Source organism: Sarcophilus harrisii, chromosome 2, assembly GCF_902635505.1.
Source record: "Sarcophilus harrisii chromosome 2, mSarHar1.11, whole genome shotgun sequence".
Lineage (NCBI taxonomy): Eukaryota > Metazoa > Chordata > Mammalia > Dasyuromorphia > Dasyuridae > Sarcophilus > Sarcophilus harrisii.
The window spans coordinates 573,822,831-573,844,611 of record NC_045427.1 but is presented as its reverse complement, the minus strand read 5'-3'; the positions used below and the strand labels follow the sequence as shown (position 1 = coordinate 573,844,611).

The following is a 21,781-nucleotide window of genomic DNA, read 5'->3' as shown; positions in this document are numbered from 1 at the left end:
TATTTAAAGTAAATAGAGTGTTGAATCCCTATTTTTATCTCTTAGGGAAATCACCACTTCCTAAGTATCTTCTCTATATTATGGAGACTAAGTAGCCTTGATTTCCTTTCTGGTTCTCTCACTGTCCCAGGTTACTTCACCATCTTCATCTGTTTTCTTCAATTCTTTCAAATTGAAAGAGTGGGACTAGATAGTCTTTAAGGCAGGGCTCCTTAACTGTTTTTGAACCCTCTGACAGTCTGGGGAAATTTATAGACCTCTTCTGAGAATCGGGATTTTAAACACAAAGAATACATAAAATTAGAAAGGAAACAATGGCATTGTAATGCAACTATCAACATTTTTGTTTTGTTTGCAGATGAGTTGATGTTTGTTTACAAGCCAGATTGGGGAGAGAGGAGAATGGGGCCTATCTTCAGATCATTATGGTATATCAAACTCTATTACTCATATGAATAAGCCAGTAGCTATTATCATCTATACTGTAAACCAGTAACTCTTCTACATAGATATGCAAAAATTTTGACTTCCTAATGAAAGGCTTCCTTTCAGTAGAATCTTTAGCCTTTCACACTGAAATTCAACCAATAAGCACGTTAATATAAGGAAACCGGCTTCCCCCAAGAATTGTCAGCAGCACACCTGCCTACAACTTTTGCAAGATGTAAGCAAACCTTTCAATGTAATCTGGACTGTAACAAAAGGTAGGAGTGAGGATTCCAATCAATTAATTCTGTTGAAAAGCATCATGGAGTCCATTCAGCAGGATGGAGTGTGAGAATTTGAAACATTCAGGTAAATAGATCATCCATTAGGACAACAATATATACATTGTGGCAAATGCCATGCTAGTGTTTGTCAGCATCTATTTATAGTCTTTGGATTCCCTGTCCCTCCTGCTGAGTGATTTCTGTTCTCCCTCCTCCCATCTTTTTACACTGATTCATTGCCCCCTGAAAACAAAGCCAGAATGAAGCTCATACTTAGGGTTCCACTCTGGACCAGTTCTTCCTCAATGGTAAAAAGACGGTTGTATTTAGTCATCCTCTCGCCACGAGAAAGACCTCCCAATTTGAGAAAACGAACGCCCAATCCCACAGCCTGAGGGGGGAAAAGAGCAGGTGAATTTGACAATTTCTCTTTAAGAAAGAGGAAGTCATTTGGGGAGAGTTGTTTAATTTGGTGTCCTAATACCACAAAAGACTGCTCCCACAAGAGAAACAGGAAACCCACCCAGCCGGGGTAGCTGTTGACATGGTAATTTTCTTCTCTACATTAGAAAAGTCAACTTATTTACAAATGGGCAGTTTGAGAAGGAAAATAATTGTAAATTGAATCACCGGTCATTAATCACTGCACTAGGAACGCGTTGCTATCGCTATAAACACAGGCCGAGCCTGCCTGGCTCACATTTTCGGATCTAATGTAGCAGATGGATACGCGAGCCATTTTCGCTGGGCCACATTTTTTCTTTTCTTATAAGTTCAAAGATTAGCTCTTCTCAAAAGACAGCTTTCTGGGCAAAAGAAAGCCTGTTTCATAAAAGGTGACATGGCTTTCTCTACCCAAGACTGCATTTCTCTGAAATACGGACTCATGATAAAAGGAGTGTTTGGGCAATTCTGCAATTGAACAGCTTTCAACACTTACCAAATCCGCAAGGCTATCATCAGAAGATTCTCCCTCAGTACTTCCTAAGATGGCAATGCGTTTTTGACCTATAAGCATAGAAATTGTTTATCTTCCATTGTTAACTTTTATAGTTGTACAGAAATAGGACTCTCCTATGCATGATTATTCACTCTTCACAGAGGGACAGTATCGCTATGGAAAAATAAATGCAACTATTTGAATAGCTAAGTACCTCATCATAACAAACACTTACACTTTCATTACTCTCTGCTTTATCAATCTGATTCCTTTCGAATAGCTCAGTGATGACCAACCTTCACAACTATAACTGACAGCTTTATGTAGAGAGAGTCTCTGCCTCCCAGGTAGCCTTCACACTAAGCATTCCAGAAACTGGACCCTGAGGAATTTATCTTCATTCTTAACATCTTCTTGTAACAATAGGATTTGCTAGAAAAGCCACTTGGTGTAATTATGGTTGCAAAACTCCTTATTCAGTCATTTCAGCTGGAAGATAGATGAAAAGGTGTTCAGGAGGTACCTAAATGATCACTTGATGATGGGGATTGTGCTTCAGGTAAGGGTTAGGCTAAGTGACCTCTAGGCGGTTTTCTATTTTTTGGAGTCTATATACAATTATGCTGTAATGATGATAGTTTTGGATGGAATATTATATGAGTAATTCAAAGCATCTTACTACAGTCTGTCACAATCTTTTCTGGCAAATTAAAAGTAATAACTATATGGCATATTAAAAGTAGTAACTATATAAAGTCAAGAATTTCAGGTTGGATTTTCTGAGGATGATAATTCAGATTTAAAAATTTAAATCTAGGTTCTGCAGATCACCTTCCTTACTGCAACTCTGGGATGTTAGTAATATAAATATTATCCTCAGATTCCAGATTCTGTGGGGTTATGTGACTTGCCTGCCATAATAGAATCTGAATTGGAATTTGGAAAGAATACAGGAAAAGTGCAAGTCTACAGGATTTGGTATTAGAAGCCATGGGTTCAAGACCCACCTCTTTGTCTTACAACCATATAATCTTGGGCAAGTCACCTCAACACTTTTCACATCTGTAAATTGAAGGAATTGGACTAGATGGCCTTTAGGGTCCCCCGAGTTGGTGACCTATGAGCCTATGATTCTGTGCAAATCCAACACTTTTGACACTAGGCCAATCTCTGCATCACATCCAAAGCTTTTGTGAATAATGACCTTAATTTTATTAAGTCAGTAAGTCACAGAACTATTAATACTAGTAGTACCAACAGCAGCAGCAGTAATAGGGAGAGATAGAGAGAGGGGAAGAGAGAGAAAGAAAAAAAGAGGGAGGAAGAGGAGGAAAGAGGAAAGGAAAGGAAGAGAAAGATGATGATGATGATAATGATGAAGGCTAGATACTTTAAGGAAAGAAAGCCTTCATCAGACCTTTGCACTATTTGGATTATTATATTTTCTCCTTAAGGAAGGGATTTATGAAATAGTGTTATCTTTACATACTTGATTGTTAGCTCAGTTTAATTTAAAAACTTTTGAATTACATCAAGAAATCGTGGCCATTATGGAGCACCTACTATGTGGCAAGTATTGTGGTAAATACTGCCAAATACTCCCAAGTTAAGACCAAGTCAAAGGCCTGAACTACCACAAGATTGTATATTAAATAATGTAATGAGAGGCCGTGTATAGAATTAAGAGTTTATCTCAAATAATAACAGTATTAATCTGACTCCACCTCCCATGATGCTTGTTAATTAGAAAACATTTGTCTGGACTCCATTTCCCATGAAAACAAGTATACTACTCCAAACTGTTGATAACTCCCTGAGCTGAGTCATCCTGATAGGTTATGTCAGATGAACATATCTCTTACATACTGGTAAACTGGACTAAAACTTTGGCCCTAGAGATTCAAAGCCTCAAAAAAAATCATAATTCATGGTAAATGACAAAATACAATACTTACCATATAGCTCATGACTGGTGGAATTGTTGGCCATTTTGACCATTCACAAAGACTACCATCATAAATCAAATCATAATTTGCCTCATCATCTCTCACCTGGATAACTGCCATCTGATGCCCTCTTCTAGTCTCCTTCCCCTTCAATCTATTCTTCACACAGCTACCAAAATAATTTTTCTAAAAAGGACTATGTCACTCCCTTGCCCAAGAATCTTCAGATCACAGAATAACAAAATTTGAAAATTGGAAGTTCTGCAACCATCCAGTCCAACTTATACCCAAAAAGGAATTGCACTCTGATACACCTAACAATGATTATATTGTCTATGCTTGAAGGCCATCCTTACTTTATGGGGGTGGGAGGGTGGGGAGGCACTCTCTGTCTGGCCAGCCTGTTCAACTTTTGGACAGCTCTAATTGTTAGTGCCTTTTCTGACTATTCATCTACTCATTGCACCTGATTTTACCATCCTATGCCAAAAAAAAAAAAAACAAAAAAAACAACACAACAACTTTGTTTAATCCCTCTTGTGCTCAAAGACCACTCACACGCCTTCCTATTCCAGTTTGCTCTTCTCTGGGATTATAGCTCCCTGTTCTCTCTCTAGTCTTCATGTTGACATTTAAAATAATTTAGTCTACCTTTCCAGGTTTATTTCACATAACTCCCTTTCACATAATGAGATCGTCCCCAAAGTAACCCCTTCACTGAGTCTATTCCCACGTTCCCTTTTGCTTCTTAGAATCCTGAATTTCTTGTAAGGCTCATCTGGAAATCAGCAATTAAAAAAAAAAAAAAAAAAAAACTTTTCTTCAATCCCCTTGATGCTTGAATTATCTACATCCTCAAATTGTGTTTACTTATCTGTTTAGATTAAGGAATAGTTATTTATCCATCCACCCTTTTATACAATTGATTATATCGCATTTATTGCATGCAAATCAATGTGCTAAGCACTAAAGATACAAATAGAAAATACAGACTCATTCTGCTTTTAAGGTACTGGCATACTAAAGGAGAAGACAACACAGAGTTGTAGATGTTGTTCAACAACATCAGCAGAATGGAAGCTTTTTGGCACAGGATAGGAACTACTTACTTTACATTTGTCTCTGTATCTTCTGCGCTTTGCACAGGTGCTAATTAAATGCTTATTAAACTGAACTGACCAAAACAGTCTCTAAAGAACAGATTAACTTGGACATGATTTTCCTGAGTTGGACAGCATTTTCCTTTCTCTGAAAGTTTACCCAGAGTTTCTGTAATGTTTGAGGTGATCAATATTTGGGCCTATTTGCATAGTTACATTAGGTTGATGCTAGCTCTTTCAAATCCGTGTTCTTACTCACTCTCAATAAGATTGGTAACTTCTATCAAGTTGGATATTGTAGTTTGATTTGTATGTTTTATGATCAGCCCACTGGATTTAGGGATGTTGACATTTTGTTCTTCTAGAAGCTTGGGGACACTTTTGGATGCAGTCCCTGCGATGATATTACACCTGGAACCAAGAGCATTACAGATGCTGCCCCACTGCTCAATGTCCTGTTCAAATGGTTAAAGAAAAAAATAATTATTGACATTTACTACATGGAATCTATAAGAGAAAATATGAATAATCTGGCAAAAATTGCAATAGTCACTTAATAAACATCCCATTTACCTTTGCCCAAATTAAAGAAAAGGTTGCTAAAACAATTAATGTAACCCTCACATAAGGGCCTGAAAACACTTGAATCAGGCTCAGAAGTGATCAGGCTATAAATGAAAAACTATTATAATAAGAACAATGTTTAACTAACTCCCCTGCTTCCACATGAATGGGTTGGGCAATCTTTCTTACTCCAATTGCTTCCATAAAATATATTATCTCCACTGCATTGATAAGTAAGGGTTGACCAGTAATATTTTGCAGACTCAGTTAAAATAAAATCTACTTAATAAAAGAGGGTAAAAGCTACAAATTTCATTTTTATAGTTTTAATAATTTAATAAGGTTATTAAAATTAATTCATATAATTATAAATTATGTTATTTACAAATTTATAGTTTTTATAATTTTGTAAAATACATTTATAAATTATAAGTATAATTTAATAATTTTCATAATTTAATAAAAGATCTTTATTTGTAAATGAGATAATGTACATCATTATCTCTGCTGCTTACATGTACTGGGTTTGTTAAAACCTTATGAAAATAAAATAAAAAATTGAGCCTTGTATTGCAGAATGTAAACCAAAGACCAGCTCTTCCTCAAATAATTTATTTTTTATTTTATTTTATTTTTTTTATTTAATAGCATTTTATTTACAGGATATTTCCTCAAAGAATTTAACTGTGATATTAAACAGTGAAGCACTGGGGAGAAGAAAAGATGTCATCTTTCTCACCAGTTAATTTTTAAATCATTTTTGATTTTGTCTCATAATTCCCAAATTCATAAAGATACGTATTGGTGATTTTTATTTGGAGTAGGATGTGGAAAGTGGATTTTACTTAAAAGTTTGGGCCTTCAAAGTACCCTTTTCAAGAGGATCAATTTGGATCAAGAATATATTTTTTTTATTTCAGATTATTTGAAATGCAACTTTATTTTTCAAATACATAATCTCAAAGTCTTGGTGCATTTTAAAGGTTTCATGGTGTAATAATTATTACTTATAAGCTAATAATTATTATTATGCCATGAAACTATAATTATAAATTAATTACATAATTAAATTATAAATTAATAGTTATTGTTAAATCCTGAAAATTAAAATACCTTAAGATTTGGTGATATACACATATATATATTCATGACAATTAGGCTAAAAATGTTGTCTAGTTAAAGTTGGTGTAATGTGAAAAGCGCAGTGGATTTGGCTAATTTCAAATCCTAGCTCCATGACTTATGGCAGAAAAATTTCTGAGCCTGTTTCCTTATCTGTAAAATGTGTCAAACATAATTAACATCCAACAATTCTGTATCTTTTGATCTTTTATGTAAAAACCCTTTCCATCTCTTGATTTTTCATTCTTCCTTTGGAGAAGATTATAGCCATATGATTGTTTTATCTGCAGTAGCCAAAATCAGGAATTCTGTTTATGTAATATTATTACATATTCCAAATAAGTAGTCACTGCTAAAAGGACACTTGGCTTTAAGTAATGTTAAAGGGGTCTAATCAAAGGACCTCCATTTTCAGAGCTTCTGTAGCTCATTCTGCTTACTGCCAGTACAGTGGAAGAAGCTAGGAAATATATTTACAAAAGGATATCATCAAATGCAATGGTGATTGATTTGGAGCATACCCAAATATTATGTAACTAGTTTCAATCTGCACTCAGAAAAACACACTTGATTCATTGTTGAGCCTAACCTGAGATATATTCAAAAGATATTAAGCAGGCAAAGTGAATTTCATGCTTTTGTTCTTCCCTGCTTGGCTGTATTCATATGAAGAGGAAGAACTGCCATAAACCTTTGCTAAAGGATAGAGATGCCTTACATGTTTGTCTCCTTACAGGGGCTTATTGCTATTTGGCTCATGAGCACATGATCCTGTTGTAGCTTCTTTCTCTGTTGTGTCTTTGCTTCCAATTTTTAGGCAAAGAAGTATTGAAGATATCTACAAACTTGTAAGCTTCAAAAGGTCAGAATATCAAAAGCCAAAAGTCTGAAGACTGGAGTTCATGCCAGGATTTACTAGAAGGCAGACACTGAAGCCTGAAAATCCAAGTGTCAAGAATATGGCCCAGTATGAATCAAAGGTGATCAAATGGGAGCAGCAGAAATTCATTAACTGACTATGCTAACAACTATTCAGTGGGATGAACTGAAACTGCCTTGTATTTGAGTCTTCTCTTTCCAGGGACTGAATGATAAATAGAAGAATGTACGTGTATTTGATGAAGAAAGTTTGAAAATTCTCATCTTACTGTATTGTTGCAAAAACTATCCCTTTCTAAAAGCTCATTGATTTTAAATGGTTAAATAAAACTAAGTGTTCTGATCACTGGGGAATGATATTAGTGTGAATGTATACCAGAATGAGGATTTGAGCTGATAGCACTAGAACAGTCATGCAACCCTTCAAGGTATCCCTAGAATCTTGAGGTAGAGAGGTAGCCATTTTTGTTTTAAGCCCCCTCCCTGCTGGCTATGCATGTTGGATGGGAAAATAAGTCCAGAGTTTTACTCCAGTAAGTAGATAGCACTCCAAGGAAGTGTGTTGTCATTATCTGTCTGCTGAGTCATCCTATTTAAAATAATACAAAGTTAAATGTCAGCAAAACATGTCCAAATGAATGCAAACTAGGAACTAATAGTGTCCAAATTAATTAGTTTTTATTAAAAGAATATATTTATTTGACATTTTTATTTTTATTTGACCTTTTTATACATTATCTCATAATGTTTATAACTCCTTTTGAGGGTAGAGGGTAGAAGTGTTATTTCACAAATGAAGAAATCAAGATCCAGAGATAGAGTGGGAATACAGGTAATTGTGTTCCAGCTCCAATATTTTTCTAGTATATTACTGCCCCAGTATTATACTCAGAGGTCTTGAGTTAAAATCATAGCACTGTTACCTATTTGACATTTCTGGGGTTCAATTCCTCATCTGTAAAATCAGAGATTCAGCTGAGATAGCCCCAACTTTAAATTTATCATCTTATCCTAATTTATAATCAAGAGCTAAAAGTGCCATCTAACTTACCTCTTTCCTCACAGGATCAATTAATGCAGTAATTGAAGGAAATTTATTGATCAGGTCCACATATATATCTACCATCTCAGATGGATTTTTGAATACTCCTGTGGTCACTTCATACTTTCCTCTAGTCTGAGAAAAGTAAAAAAGTTAAAATGGTGATATTATTGTTCAGTCATTTAAATCATGGCAGATCTTTTGTGACCTCATTTGGGATAAGTACTAGAATGGTTTGTCATTTCCTTCTTCAGCTCATGTTTACATGTGAGAAAACTGAGGAAAACAGGGTTAAGTGACTTGCCCAAGCTAGTCACACCACTAGCAAGTGTCTGAGGTTAGATTTGAACTCAGGGCTTCCTGAATACAAGCCCAGTATTCTATCCCTTGCATCACCTATCTGGCCCAAAAATGAAGATAGTGAATATTTTTTTTCAATTCAAAACTGTAGTTCAAGAATGATTCATATGTGAACTATTATAATACTGTATGGTTTACAAAATACTTTCTTTACAAGAATCGTTTGTAAGTATTCTTCTATTCATTTTACAGATAGGAAAACAGGCTTAATTATACAACTAGTGAGTGAGAAACTATGATTCCACACTTAGTCTTTCCCTAGTATGTTGTTCATGGAATCAAAGTAAGTCAATAAGCATTTATTAAGTATCTGTCATCTGCCAGACACCATGCTAAGCATGAGGTTACCAAAAAAACAAACAAACAAACAAAAAAAACCAATCCTTTTCTTGCAGTCTAATTGGGGAGACCAAATGTAAACAACTAAGTCCAAACATTTTATTTTAAGGATAAATTGGTCATAATCTCAAAAGAAAGGCATTGGCATTAAGAGGGTTGAAGGAAGAATTCTTGCAGAAGGAAGGGTTTTAGTTGGGATCTGAAGGAAGAAGTGGGGCATTTCAGGTAGAGGGGTCAACAAGGAAATATTCTGTCTGGAAAGGGACTGTCTTGTGAGAGGAACATAAAGGCCAGTATCAATGGATTATAGCCAATGTGAAAGGAAATAACATATTTAAGAAAACTGGAAAGATTTAATAAAATAGATTAATAAAACATGTTTTTATTTGGGAAAAATCCTTCATACTTTATGTTAAATGTAGCTGTTAATATGGACCTGAGGAAGAAGTTAATGCTATTTGAAATGAAATAGTTTATGAGTCGGATTCACATTCCCCTTAAGACCCCACAGATTTCTTCCCACTGCTTCTAAAGGGAGCCTTATACATAGAGAGAAACCTGGAGGTATAGAGTGGGATGGAAAAATTACTTCAATTTAGGTTTTTTAAATGGTGCCAGATACCCAACTGTCTGGGTACAAGGACAATAAAATAAAGTAAGCTCATGGAACAAGGAAACAACAGTGAGAACTCTGCCCACTCACAAGAGTCTAACTATAGAGATTAGTTTTTCGACCAATAATATGCAAACAACTTTGTCATTCTGAGTAGGTTAATCCTTCTGTTCTTAAACAGCTTGGGATGTAAAATAACCATTGGGTTGTGGAAATATTGAAAAAAGAATATGAAATAGATGCAGATGTAAGTGGAGGCAATGATTCCATGTCACAATAGCATAGAATAGTACTTAGTCAAGCCTGTCATTAAAACATGTTACTCTGATGAAAAGTCCCTCACTTGAAACTGTGGATCCCTCAAACCATTAACTATTATGGTTAATGTATTAGGGCAAAGGTTAATGAACTAGGAGAAAGACCACAGGATAAAAATGCTGGGGTCTAGAACTAGCTCAGTCTCTTGATTTGCTTTATGACTCTGGGGAAATCATTTGACTTCTCAGGGAATCATTTCCTCAGTTGAAAAAATTGGGGGCTGTATTATATAATCTATGTTTCCTTGCAACTCTAACACACTATGATTTTTATGAGCTATAGCTCTGAAGGGTTAGATCTCATTTCATTTTCTAGAATAATACTGGCCAAATTTTCTATGTTCAGCTATGAATTGTTTTTAAAGATTGGGTGTCTCCATCTCACCCAGAATTATTAATGCAAACACTACTCACAGACCTAATCCTACTACTGAATGAGACAAGAGCTTTGACTTTCTCCATTTGTGACTTGATTTGGTTTAGGCAGGCAACCTGATGGCCTACCACTGCTAAGGGGTTAGCATATTGATTCTGAACTTAGAACAGATACCTGGTTAGTATAACCCATTGCTGCTTAGAACTCAGGGTCTCCAGAAATATGCAAACCTCAGCATCCCCAAGTAGTAGGATTATAGGTGTGCACCACAACACTGAATCAGCCATGTTTTATCAAATCAGTCAACCAGGAAGCATTTATGAAGTTATTTTCTGTGCACCAGGCACTGTGCCATGCATTGGAGGTACAAAAAAAGAAAACAAAAAAAACAGAACACAGTATCTTCAACGTTTACATTATAATGGGGAAGAAAATGTGAGCTTAAATGGGCATATACAAAGTAAATACAAGGGAGCCTTTGAACAAGACGACATTAAGAAGTAACTGAAAGACCTCTTACAGGAGAAGGTGGGGCTTGGGATGAGTCTTGAGATCAGGGATTCTAAGAAGCAGAATTCAGGAGGGTGAGACTTGTAGGAAGAAAGCTGATGCAAAGGCACAGAGATAGAGGAATGCTCCGTGTTAAGAACAACAAGGCGGCCATTAAGAACTATAATCCTGAAGCAGAAATCCCCAGTATAATTTCCTTTTAGAAATTAATATGGTACTTTGAACAAGATGGAAACAAATTTCATTCAAAAAAGCTATAACACCCATAAGAACTAGAAGAATATTTAAGTGGTTGTGGTAGTATTAAATTCTGACCATATCAGGAACTGGTGGGGGGCGGTGGGGAGAATAAAAAAGTTCCTACTAAGAGAAATATTTTCAAGATGATCTGATAATATCATGTGTATAGTTAAGTGTTCTGTTTTATTTTCTTTTAAATAAAGTTTGGCTTGACCATAGAATGTATGGATAGGTTTTTAATGCATGATAATGCCAAAAAAACAAATTGGTACTAAGTTGTGAATTGCTTTTAAATGCCAAACAAAAAAATTATGTTTTCCTAGAGATAACAGTGCACCACTTGAGTTTTATTGTGTACATGTTGGTGGCAGAGAGGGAGGGGGGAAGGAGAAGGAAGGGTGTTTGATATGATCAGACCTTAGCTTTAGGAAAATTCAGAAAAAAAAGCTTTAGGCAAGCAGATAGAGGATGGACTTGAGAAAAGAAGACTAATTGGAAAGGTCTAATTGGAAAGTAATCACAATAGTCCAATGAGGGCTTGATTTAATGTGATGGCCATGTGAGAAAGAAAAGGGAACCTTTGAGAGGGATGTTGTATGAGTATGGGCTTGATACAGAAAGACCAATTAGGACCCTAATGCATTAAGTCCAGGTGAGAGCTGATGAGGGTCTTACAAAAGGAGGTAGCTGTATAAATGGAGAGAAGGGGGGCGTATAAAAGAAATGTTATGAGGATAGAAATGAGATGATCCAATGACTGATTAGATTCAAGACGGATTAGATGTGAGAGTGGAATCAAGGATGATACCAAGATTATGTAACTATGAGAGTAGAAAGATAAGAAAATCCCTCAACAATAATAAGAAAGTTCAGAAGAAAGTAGACTTGGAGAGAAAGTTGCTGAGTTGAGAATTGAATATGTTCAGTTTCAGATGCCTATAGGACATCCAGTTTAAAATGGTTAATAATCAGTGTGGCATAGATTGGCATTCATGAGAAACACTGGAACTACATACTTAGATTAATAATAGAATGAATGAAATATAAAAAATCAGGCAATTACTCTATTCAAAGCACTCGAGGTACAAGTAGAAAGGTGATGACAGTCCTTGTTCTCAAGAGCTTACATTTTAAAAGGGAAGCTAATATGTGGGAAGTTTCAGTTCCAAGTCAGATGGAAAGGTCCCAGAGTAGTAATATGCCTTTTAAAATGTAATCTCCACTGATAAAACTGTATACATTTCTGAAATTGATCTGTTTGGCAGTGGGGGACCAGGGCATTCTCTTCTGGGTACTCAGTAGCTGTGGCTGATGATGAGATAGGGTTAATGGCTGTGGATGAGGATGAGATAGGGGTCTACAGCCCTTGCAGAAGCAGCTACCAGGTCATATCCCATAGGGATGATAGCTGCAAAAACTAGACTGAAAGCAGAATAGTCTGTAGGTGCAATTGCTTGATCAAGGGCTCCTTCATCCATTGGTAGAAATTAATAATTGTTTATCATCTGTAATGGCAAGGATGGGAATCATCTGCATAAGGATCTGCATTGAGTCCATGAGAATTGGTGAGCTCACTAAGCTAAAGATTATGGCAAGAAAAGAGAAAGGAACTCAGAATAGAATCTTAAACATATATTCATAGTTAATAGACATTATGTGGACAAAGATCCAGTAAAAGAAACTGAAAAGAGGCAGATAAGTAGTAGAAAAATCAAAGGGCAATAAATGAAATAAACTAAGAAAGAGCAATGTCATGGAAACCCAGAAAGGGGAGAGTATTCAAAAGGAAAGAATAATCAATAATGTCAGATGTTATAGAGGAGTCAAGAAGGATAAGATGATGAAAAAGACCATTAAATTCAGAAATTAAGAGACCACTGATGGAAAGTTTTCAGTTGAATAATGAGGGTGGAAGCCATATTGCAGAGTTTAGAATAAAGTAAGAGAACAAATGGAGACAGCTAGTACAGATAGATTTTTCAAGGAGTTTAAGTGAGAAAAGGTTATGAGATGCTAGTGGGAAAGGTACTTTGTTTTGTTTTAAAAGGATAAGGGGAAATGTGCAAAAAGGTTGGTAATGGTAAGGAACTGGAAATTGAGTGGTTGCCCATCAGTTGGGAAATGACTGAATAAGTTATGGTATATGAATGTAATGAAATATTATTTTTCTATAACAAATGATTTTAGAAAAGCCTGGAAAGACTTACATGTACTGATGCTGAGTGAAGTGAGCAGAAGAGGAGAACATTGTATATAGTAATAAGAAGATTATGTGATAATTGTGATGGACTTGGCTCTTGCCAGCAATGAGATTATTCAAGGCAATTCCAGTAGATTTAGGTTGGAAAATGCCATCCACATCCAGTGAGAACTGTGGAGATTGACTATGGATTGAAACATAGTATTTTCATCATTTTTTTCTTTCTTGTGGTTTTTTCCCTTTGAGTCTAATTTTTCTTGTACAACATGACAAATACAGAAATATGTTTAAAAGAATTGGCCATATTTAAACTATCAGATTGCTTGCTGTCTTGGGGAGGGGGAAGTAAGGAGGGGAGAGAGAAAAATTTGGAATTCAAAGTCTTACAAAAGTGAATGTTGAAAACTGTATTTACATGTATTTGGAAAAATAAAATACTATTAATTTTTTTTTTTAAAAAGGAAATGCTGAGGGAGACTTGAATGTATCTTTAAACTTTAAAGGGCAAAACAGAGAAGAGAATAAAACTCAAATTCTGACTCATAAATACAGTTCTCATTTGACCAATCATTCAACATACACTATTATCTTTTATAAGCATTTTTAACAGACAAGACTAAAAAGGTGAAGATACCAAAAACTGACTTACATAGTCAATCAGTTCATGTGCAGCACAGTTTATGGCTAAATATAAGTTGATCCCTAGCTCAAGTCCCAGATTGCCACAGATTCCTTGGAGTAAGAGCAGTGGCTGTTCAATAGTATCATAGTTGATTGATAAGCAGCCTATATAGGACAGCTTGCCAACTATTTGAATCTGCAAGACAAACCAAAATAGTATGTGTGAAAAGAACATGTTATATTGCCGAGGGACACTTTGTAAATAGAAAACCTAGTGGTATGTGAAGCTAGTTTCCTGCCCCTCCAACATTAGCTTTCTGTATCAAGAAGCAAATTTAATTATGCAGGAGATTTCTTGATAGTTTTTTATTCATCTGTGGGCAGGATTTACCCTGCTTAGCTCTGAAGATTATACATTGTTTCTCTAATTCTCAGTATTCACTGTCTCAGTACACACATATCTTTTCCTCAGTTGTCAAAAAACAGATATTTTGAGAACTAGAACTTATACCTGCTTTAGTAGAACCCTAACTTTGTGATCTTCACTCATAGTAGTGTATAATTTTTGTATCCCCCATTAGATTGTGAATTCCATGAGGAATTTTTTTCCCTCTTTATAGCTCTACTACTTGGCACAATGCCTGCCACATGGCAGACACTTAATAATGTTTATGCATTGGTTGACTAATGGGCAAGTAATAAGTCCTATTTCAGTGCAGAGATTTGAATTTTAACAGAAATCAAAATCTTAAGTTAATGAGAAGTTCTGCAATTTTATTTCAGACCCCAAGCAATCAATTGGGAAAGACCTATAGGGGAAAGGCTTTTAATAGAGGTCTGCTGCACTCATTGACACTAGATATATAAAATGATTTAATCTCTCCTTAGTCACGGTTAAATACTAAAAATGAGCAGTTTAAACGAGACTGACATAAATAAGTTATACTCAAAAACACACATAGGTTGGTTAAAAAATAAGGTTTCACATAATAAATAAATGTGGAGTCAGGAAATCTGGGTTTTAATCCTGGTTTAAACATATGCTAAGTAAGTATTGAACCATAAGCAGGCCAGTTTCCTTCTCTTAAAAAATGGAAAAAAAATATTTGCTCAATCTCCCTCACTAGGTGTCATCTTCAGTTGTGAGAAAATTGGCTGACTTTGGTGGAAATTACCTATTTAAAACAGGGGTTCTTAAATTTTTTCTACTCCTACCCTTATTCTCCCAGGAAATTTTTCTATAATTCCTGTGTATATAGGTATATAAAATAGGTATGCAAATCAAACTGATAATAAAGCAAAATTTGACAACCCCCACATTCATTTATACTACTCCATATGGGGTTGGGTAAGTACATAGAATACCCTCCATTTTCATGAGAATAGTAAAATTTAGAAAATCTTAATGTATTATTGACTCAATACATCCTGACTTTAGGGATTGTCTGTTGCAAAATTTCATTGTTATAAAACTCTTCATTGTGGTTAAATTTACTCATTGTCAACAAGAGTCATGCTACTCCTTGACTTTCTTGATTCAATTTGAATTCAAGGCAGCAGTGTTTTTGAAATTGTTTTTTGCAATTCAAATGACATAAAAGGACAGATGGAAATATCCTATAGTACTCTGGTGTAAGCCCCACCTGCTTCTGATATAAGTTTGAATGAGTTACTAAAGGCCAGTCATTCAACTGTCACAACCCTTCATTCATAGAAGTTTTTGAAATAATCCTGTTTCACTTATATGGTTATCAGCACTTTCTAAAATTTCATCAAGCCAACAGTCTGCTGATGTTAATAACCAGGCAGCTTATTTAGACAAAGTTATATCTCCAAATAGGCATTGTGATTCAGTTTGTTGGAATCCTGTGCCAATCAAATGTCCTAACCCTTTTCACAAATTTGAAAAATAAAATATTTGTGGAAAAAACATATAAGGAATTATATACATGTGTAACGGTACTCCTGTCTGGATTGAGATTAGCTTCCTTGAGAGAGGACACAAGTTTCTTCTTTTTTTTAATTATAGCTTTTTATTTACAAGTTATATGCATGGGTAATTTTACATCATTGACAATTGCCAAACCTTTTGTTCCAATTTTTCTCCTCCTTTCCCCCATCCCCTCCCCCTGATGGCAGGTTGACCAATACATGTTAAGTATGTTAAAGTATAAATTAAATACAATATAAGCATACATGTCCTAACAGTTATTTTGCTGTACAAAAAGAATCGGAGTTTGAAATAGTGTATTGTTAGCCTGTGAAGGAAATAAAAAATGCAGGCAGACAAAAATATAGGGAATTGGGGAAAAAATAGGGAATGGTTCATAGTCATCTCCCAGAGTTCTTTCACTGGGTGTAGCTGGTTCAATTCATTACTGCTCTATTGGAGCTGCTTTGGTTCATCTCATTGTTGAAGAGGGCCACGTCCATCAAAATTGATCATGTAGTATTGTTGTTGAAGTATATAATGATCTCCTGGGAGGACACAAGTTTCAAAAGACTCTAAGAGTTGTATTTTTTTCTAGTGCAAGAATATGTCCATATTGCAGTGGAAAGATAGATCAAAAACTAATTGGAAATTAAATAATCTAATACTTAAGAATGGGGGGGGGGAAATGAAGAAAGAGTAATTTCATTTAAGATAATGACTACAATGAGACAACATACCAAAATGTATAGGAGTTAGCCAAAGAGTACTTAGGAAAAAATTATATCTCTAAACTCTTACATCAATAAAATATAGAAAGAACCGATCAATTAATTATGCATGTAACTAAAAAAGCTAAAAAAACAACAAATTAAAAATACCCTATTAAACACCAAATTTGAAATCCTGAAAACTAAAGATGAGATTTATGAAAATAAGATCATTGAGATAATAAATAAAACTAAGGGCTAATTTTGTGGGCGAAATAGTAAAATAAATAAATAATTGTCTGTTTGATTTTTTAAAAAGAAAGAAAAAAATGTGTCTATATGTCTGTAGAATTATTTACAAGGTTGGAATCCAAATTCATTGATGCTAAGCACTGTGCCTGGCACATAGCTGGCATTTAATATATATTTATTGATTTACTTACTGAACCTTTTTTTCCATTATGACCTTTTTTGGTTTCTGGTTTTGGAGTATGGGGCTATGAGAAAGAAAGAAAAAAATTGATTAAGAACCATATAAGATTCAAAGAAACATATTGGCAGAAACAACCATCTTATTTGCTTTGCAAGCCATTACAACAATGATACATCATCACAGGTTTTATCTATATTTGTTGCAATTGCATATATCTTTGGGATCAGGTTTTTATTTAGTATCTGATGAGAATTTTATGGAGAGACTGAATGTAGAGCATTTGTTTCTTTTTTTATTTTTTTGAATAATAACTTTTTTATTTAAATAAATACATTCAAAGATAATTTTCAGCATTCATCCTTGCAAAACTTTGTATTTTTCTCCCTCCTTCCCTATTACCTCCTCCCCTAGTTAGCAAGTAATCCAGTATAGGGTAAACATGTGCAATTCTTCTAGACATATTTCCACATTCATCATGCTGCAAGAAAAATCAGATCAAAAGGGGGGAAACAATAAAGAAGCAAGCAAACAATAACAACAAAAAGGTAAAGATACTATAATGTGATCCATATTTAGTCTTCAGGTCCTTGCTCTCGATGCAGATGGCTCTCTCCATCACAAATCTATTGGAATTGATCTGAATTGCCTCATTGTTGAAAAGAGCCAAGTCCATCACAGTTAATCACCATATAATTTTGTTTTTTCTGGGTACAGTGTTATCTCGGTTATGTAGAACATATTTTAATAAACATGCAAACTTTGACTCCCAAAAGGACTCCCAAAACTTTTTTGACCCATGACTGTCGATTGGAAATGAACATGATGGAGAGTATGAGATTTTCCTTGGTGTCCAATCTTTGTCAATCACATCTATTATCCATCCTCACATAAACAGACATATGAGAGGGGACTATATAGCAATGTCCCTTTGAGGAATTATCTTCAGGTTCTACAACACAAAGTTGGATGTTTTCTTTTTTTCCATATCCTCAATGGTAGCAAATCAACATCTTTTGAAGGTGGATTTAATTTTTGGAAAACCCAGAAGTCATTTTGGAGACAACTTTACTAAGATGAATGATCAATCTGGATAAAACTACATAGAGTTAAAAAAAAAAAACTGAGGGCAAAATAGGTGAAACTAGACCAGATCACCCCAGGGCAGTAGGTAAGGAACCAGCATTTCAGGCCCCAGAGCAGAAAACCAGGGACCCAGGCCTGTAACCCCAGCTCACGAAACTTGGGACAGAGCCCAACTATTAGACGTTAACACTAAACAGCCCTGGCTATAAAAAAGCTACTATGGTGAAAGGGAAGATCCAACTCAGAAGAGGACAGCAATGTCAAAATGCCTACATGCAAAATCTCAAAGGGAAATATAAACTGGTCTCAAACCCAAAAAGCTTTCTTAGAAGAGCTCAAAAAAGATTTTAAAATTCAAATAAGAAAGATAGAAGAAAAATTGGGAAAAGAAATGAGGGTTATGAAAAAGAAAGTCAACATCTAGGAAAAATAAGGACAAAAATTGATGAAGAAAATAATTCTGTAACAAATACAACTGGCCAAATAGAAAAAAATCCACTGAAGAAAACAACTCTTTAAAAAATAGAATTGGCTAAATGGACGAGGAGATACAAAAGTTACCTGAAGAAAATAATTCCTTAAAAATTAGAATTGGAAAAGAAGAAGCTAATGAGTCTATTAGACATTAAGAATCAGTCAAACAAAATCAGAAGAGTGAAAAAAATAGAAGAAAATGTGAAATACCTCATTGGAAAAATAACTGACCAATAAAATAGTTCCAGAAGAGAAAATATAAAAATTATTGGATTATTTGAAAATCATGATAAAAAAGAGTCTGGACAGCATATTTCAAGAAATTATCAAGGAAAACTGCCCTGATATCCAAGAATTAGAGGATAAAATAGTCAATGAGAAAATCCACTGATCACCTCCTGAAAGAGATACCAAAATTTAAATTATAAAGAATACTGTAGCCAAATTCCAGAATTATCAAATCAAGGAGAAAATATTGCAAGCAGATAGAAACAATTCAAATATCAAGGAATCACAGTTAGGATGACAGAGGACTTAATGGCTTCTACATTAAAGAATCAGAGAACTTAGAATATGATATTTGAGAAGACAAAGGAGCTTGGATTAAAATAAAAAATCAATTACTAGCAAAAATGAGCATAATATTTCAGGTGTAAAGATGGATATTCAATTGAATAGGGAACTTTCAAAGTTTCCTGATGGAAAAACCAGAACTAAACAGAAAATTTGATTTTCAAATACAAGATTCAAGAAAAGCATAAAAAGATAAACAGTAAAGGAAAAAATATTCAATAAGGTTTAACTGTTTACATACAAACATGGGAAATGATAATTGTAATTCTTAAGAACTCTATCTCTATAAGGGCAATTAGAAGGGGTAAACATTGACAGAAGGTGTAAGTATAAGGTGAATTTGATGTGATGATATTAAAAAAGTTAAAGATTAAAAAAAAATTGTACCAGAGGAAAGGGGGGAAGGCAGAATGGGACAAGTTACTTCATATGAAGAGGTACCTTTTACAGTAGAGGGAAAAAAGATAGAGGGATAAATATTGTTATCCTCACTCTTTGGGAAATCACATACATACTCAGTTGGCTATAGTAATTTATCTTCCCTTATGGGAAGTAGGAGAAGAAAGGAGAAAGCAAAAGAGAAGAGTAATAGAAAGGAGGGCAAATTGAGGGAAGTTGTGGTCAGAAACGAACACTGCTGAGGAGAGACAAGATAAAAGGAGAAAAGTATTAATGGAGAAGATAGGATGAAGAAAAATACACAGTAGTTATAGTTGTGATTGTGAATGGAGTGAATTCTCCCATAAAAATGAAAGCAGAGTGCACAATGGATCAAAATCCAGAATCCTACAATTCTACAATATATTACTTCACATCTGAAGCAAAGATAAACATAGAATAAAGATAAAAGACTGCAGCAGAATATATTATGGTTTGGCTTGAGTGAAAAAAAAAAACAGGAGCATTAATCTTGATTTCAGGAAAAAGAAAAACAAAAACAGATCTAATTAAAAGAGATAAGGAAAGAAACTACATCTTGCTAAAAGTTGCCATAATGAACTACTATTAGTGTTAAACATACATGCACCAAGTGGTATAGCATCCAAATTCTTAGAGTAGTGAGTTACAAGAAGATATAGATAGCAAACTATACCATAGGCGACCTCAATTTTTCCTTTCAGAATTAGATAAATCTAACCACAAAATAAAGTAGTTAACGAGGTGAATAGAATTTTAGAAAAGTTAGATGTGATAATCACTTAAAGAAAACTGAATGGGGATAGAAAGGAATATGTCTTTTTCTCAGTGGTACATGGAACCTACACAAAAACTAACCATGTATTAGAACATAAAAATCTCACAATCAAATTTTAAAAGGAAGAAATATTAAATACACCTTTTCAGATCATGATGTGAAAAAATTACATATATAAAAGGCTACATGGTAGATTAAATAATTCTAAAGAATGGAATAAATCATAGAAACAATAATGTCAACAAAAAGAATGACACTAATGAGAGAATATAACAAAAATCTTATGGGAGGTAGCCAAAGTAATATTTTACAACACAATAAGGAAAATTTTATCTCTCTAAATGCTTACATGAATAAAATAGAGAAAGAGGAGATCAGTGAATTGGGCATGCAACTAAAAAATCTAGAGAAATAACAAATTTAAAATCTCCAATTAAATCCCAAATTAGAAATTCTAAAAAATCACAGGAGAGACTATTAAAATTAAAAATAAAAAAAAAAAACGATTGAAGCAATAAACAAAACTAATAGCTGGTTTTATTAAAAAAAAACAATAAAATAAACCTTTGGTTAATTTGATTATTTTTAAAGAAGAAAACCAAATTACCAGTATCAGAAATCTAAATGGTGAATTCATCACCAATGAAGAAGAAATTTAAAACATAATTAGGAGCTATTTTGCCAAACTCTGGGCCAATAAATCTGATAATCTATGTGAAATAAATAAATATTTACAAAAAGATAAATTGCCTAGATTAACAGAACAGGAAATAAAATATTTAAATACAACTTCATTGGAGAAAAAAGAAATTCCATAAATGAACTCCCTAAGAAACTTCCTGGGCCAAGGGCCAGGGCCAAATGGATTTACAAGTGAATTCTACCAAACATTTAAAGAACAATTAATTCCAATACAATATAAACTATTTGGAAAAATATTTGAAGAAATCCTACAAAATTCCTTTTATGACACAAATATAACACTGATACCTAATCTAGGAAGAGCCAAAATAGAGAAAGAAAATTATAGACCAATTTCTCTAATGAATATTGATGTAAAAAAATTAAATATTAGCAAAATGATTACAACAATTTATTCCCAGGAAAATGTGCTATGACCAGGTGGGATTTATATCAGAAATACAGGGCTGATTCAATATTAGGAAAACTATCAGCATAATTGACTACACCAGAAGCAAAACTAATAGAAATCATAGGATTAGATCAATAGATCCATAAAAAAGCTTTTAACAAAATATAGCACCTAAATTAAATTAAAACAACTATTTAAAAAAAACATTATTTTAAAAAAATTGGGAACACAGGAACACATGGCTTTTTCCTTAAAATGATAAGCAGTGTCTATATAAAACCACCAGCAAGCATTATAGCTAATGGAAATAAGCTAGAATCTTTCTAAAGGACATTGAGAATGAAACAAAGGTGCCCATTATCACCACTATTAAACCTAGTACTAGAAATGTTAGCTTTAACAATATGAGAA

General features: G+C 34.1%; 1 protein-coding gene across 2 annotated transcripts in view; it reads right to left on the bottom strand.

Moving 5' to 3' along the window:
• ENO4 (enolase 4) overlaps nucleotides 1-21,781 on the bottom strand; it is a 40,583-nt gene that overhangs the window by 2,433 nt on the left and 16,369 nt on the right. Inside the window, exons 8-13 of one of the 2 annotated variants that reach the window (XM_003755337.3) lie at nucleotides 16,963-17,016; nucleotides 13,908-14,075; nucleotides 8,313-8,438; nucleotides 4,956-5,151; nucleotides 1,651-1,718; nucleotides 984-1,101 (exon numbers count right to left, since the gene is read on the bottom strand). In XM_003755337.3, the coding sequence (XP_003755385.1) occupies nucleotides 984-1,101; nucleotides 1,651-1,718; nucleotides 4,956-5,151; nucleotides 8,313-8,438; nucleotides 13,908-14,075; nucleotides 16,963-17,016 (730 nt within the window). The remainder of the gene's footprint in view (nucleotides 1-983; nucleotides 1,102-1,650; nucleotides 1,719-4,955; nucleotides 5,152-8,312; nucleotides 8,439-13,907; nucleotides 14,076-16,962; nucleotides 17,017-21,781) is intronic. The other variant, XM_031955928.1, reaches the window with a different exon arrangement.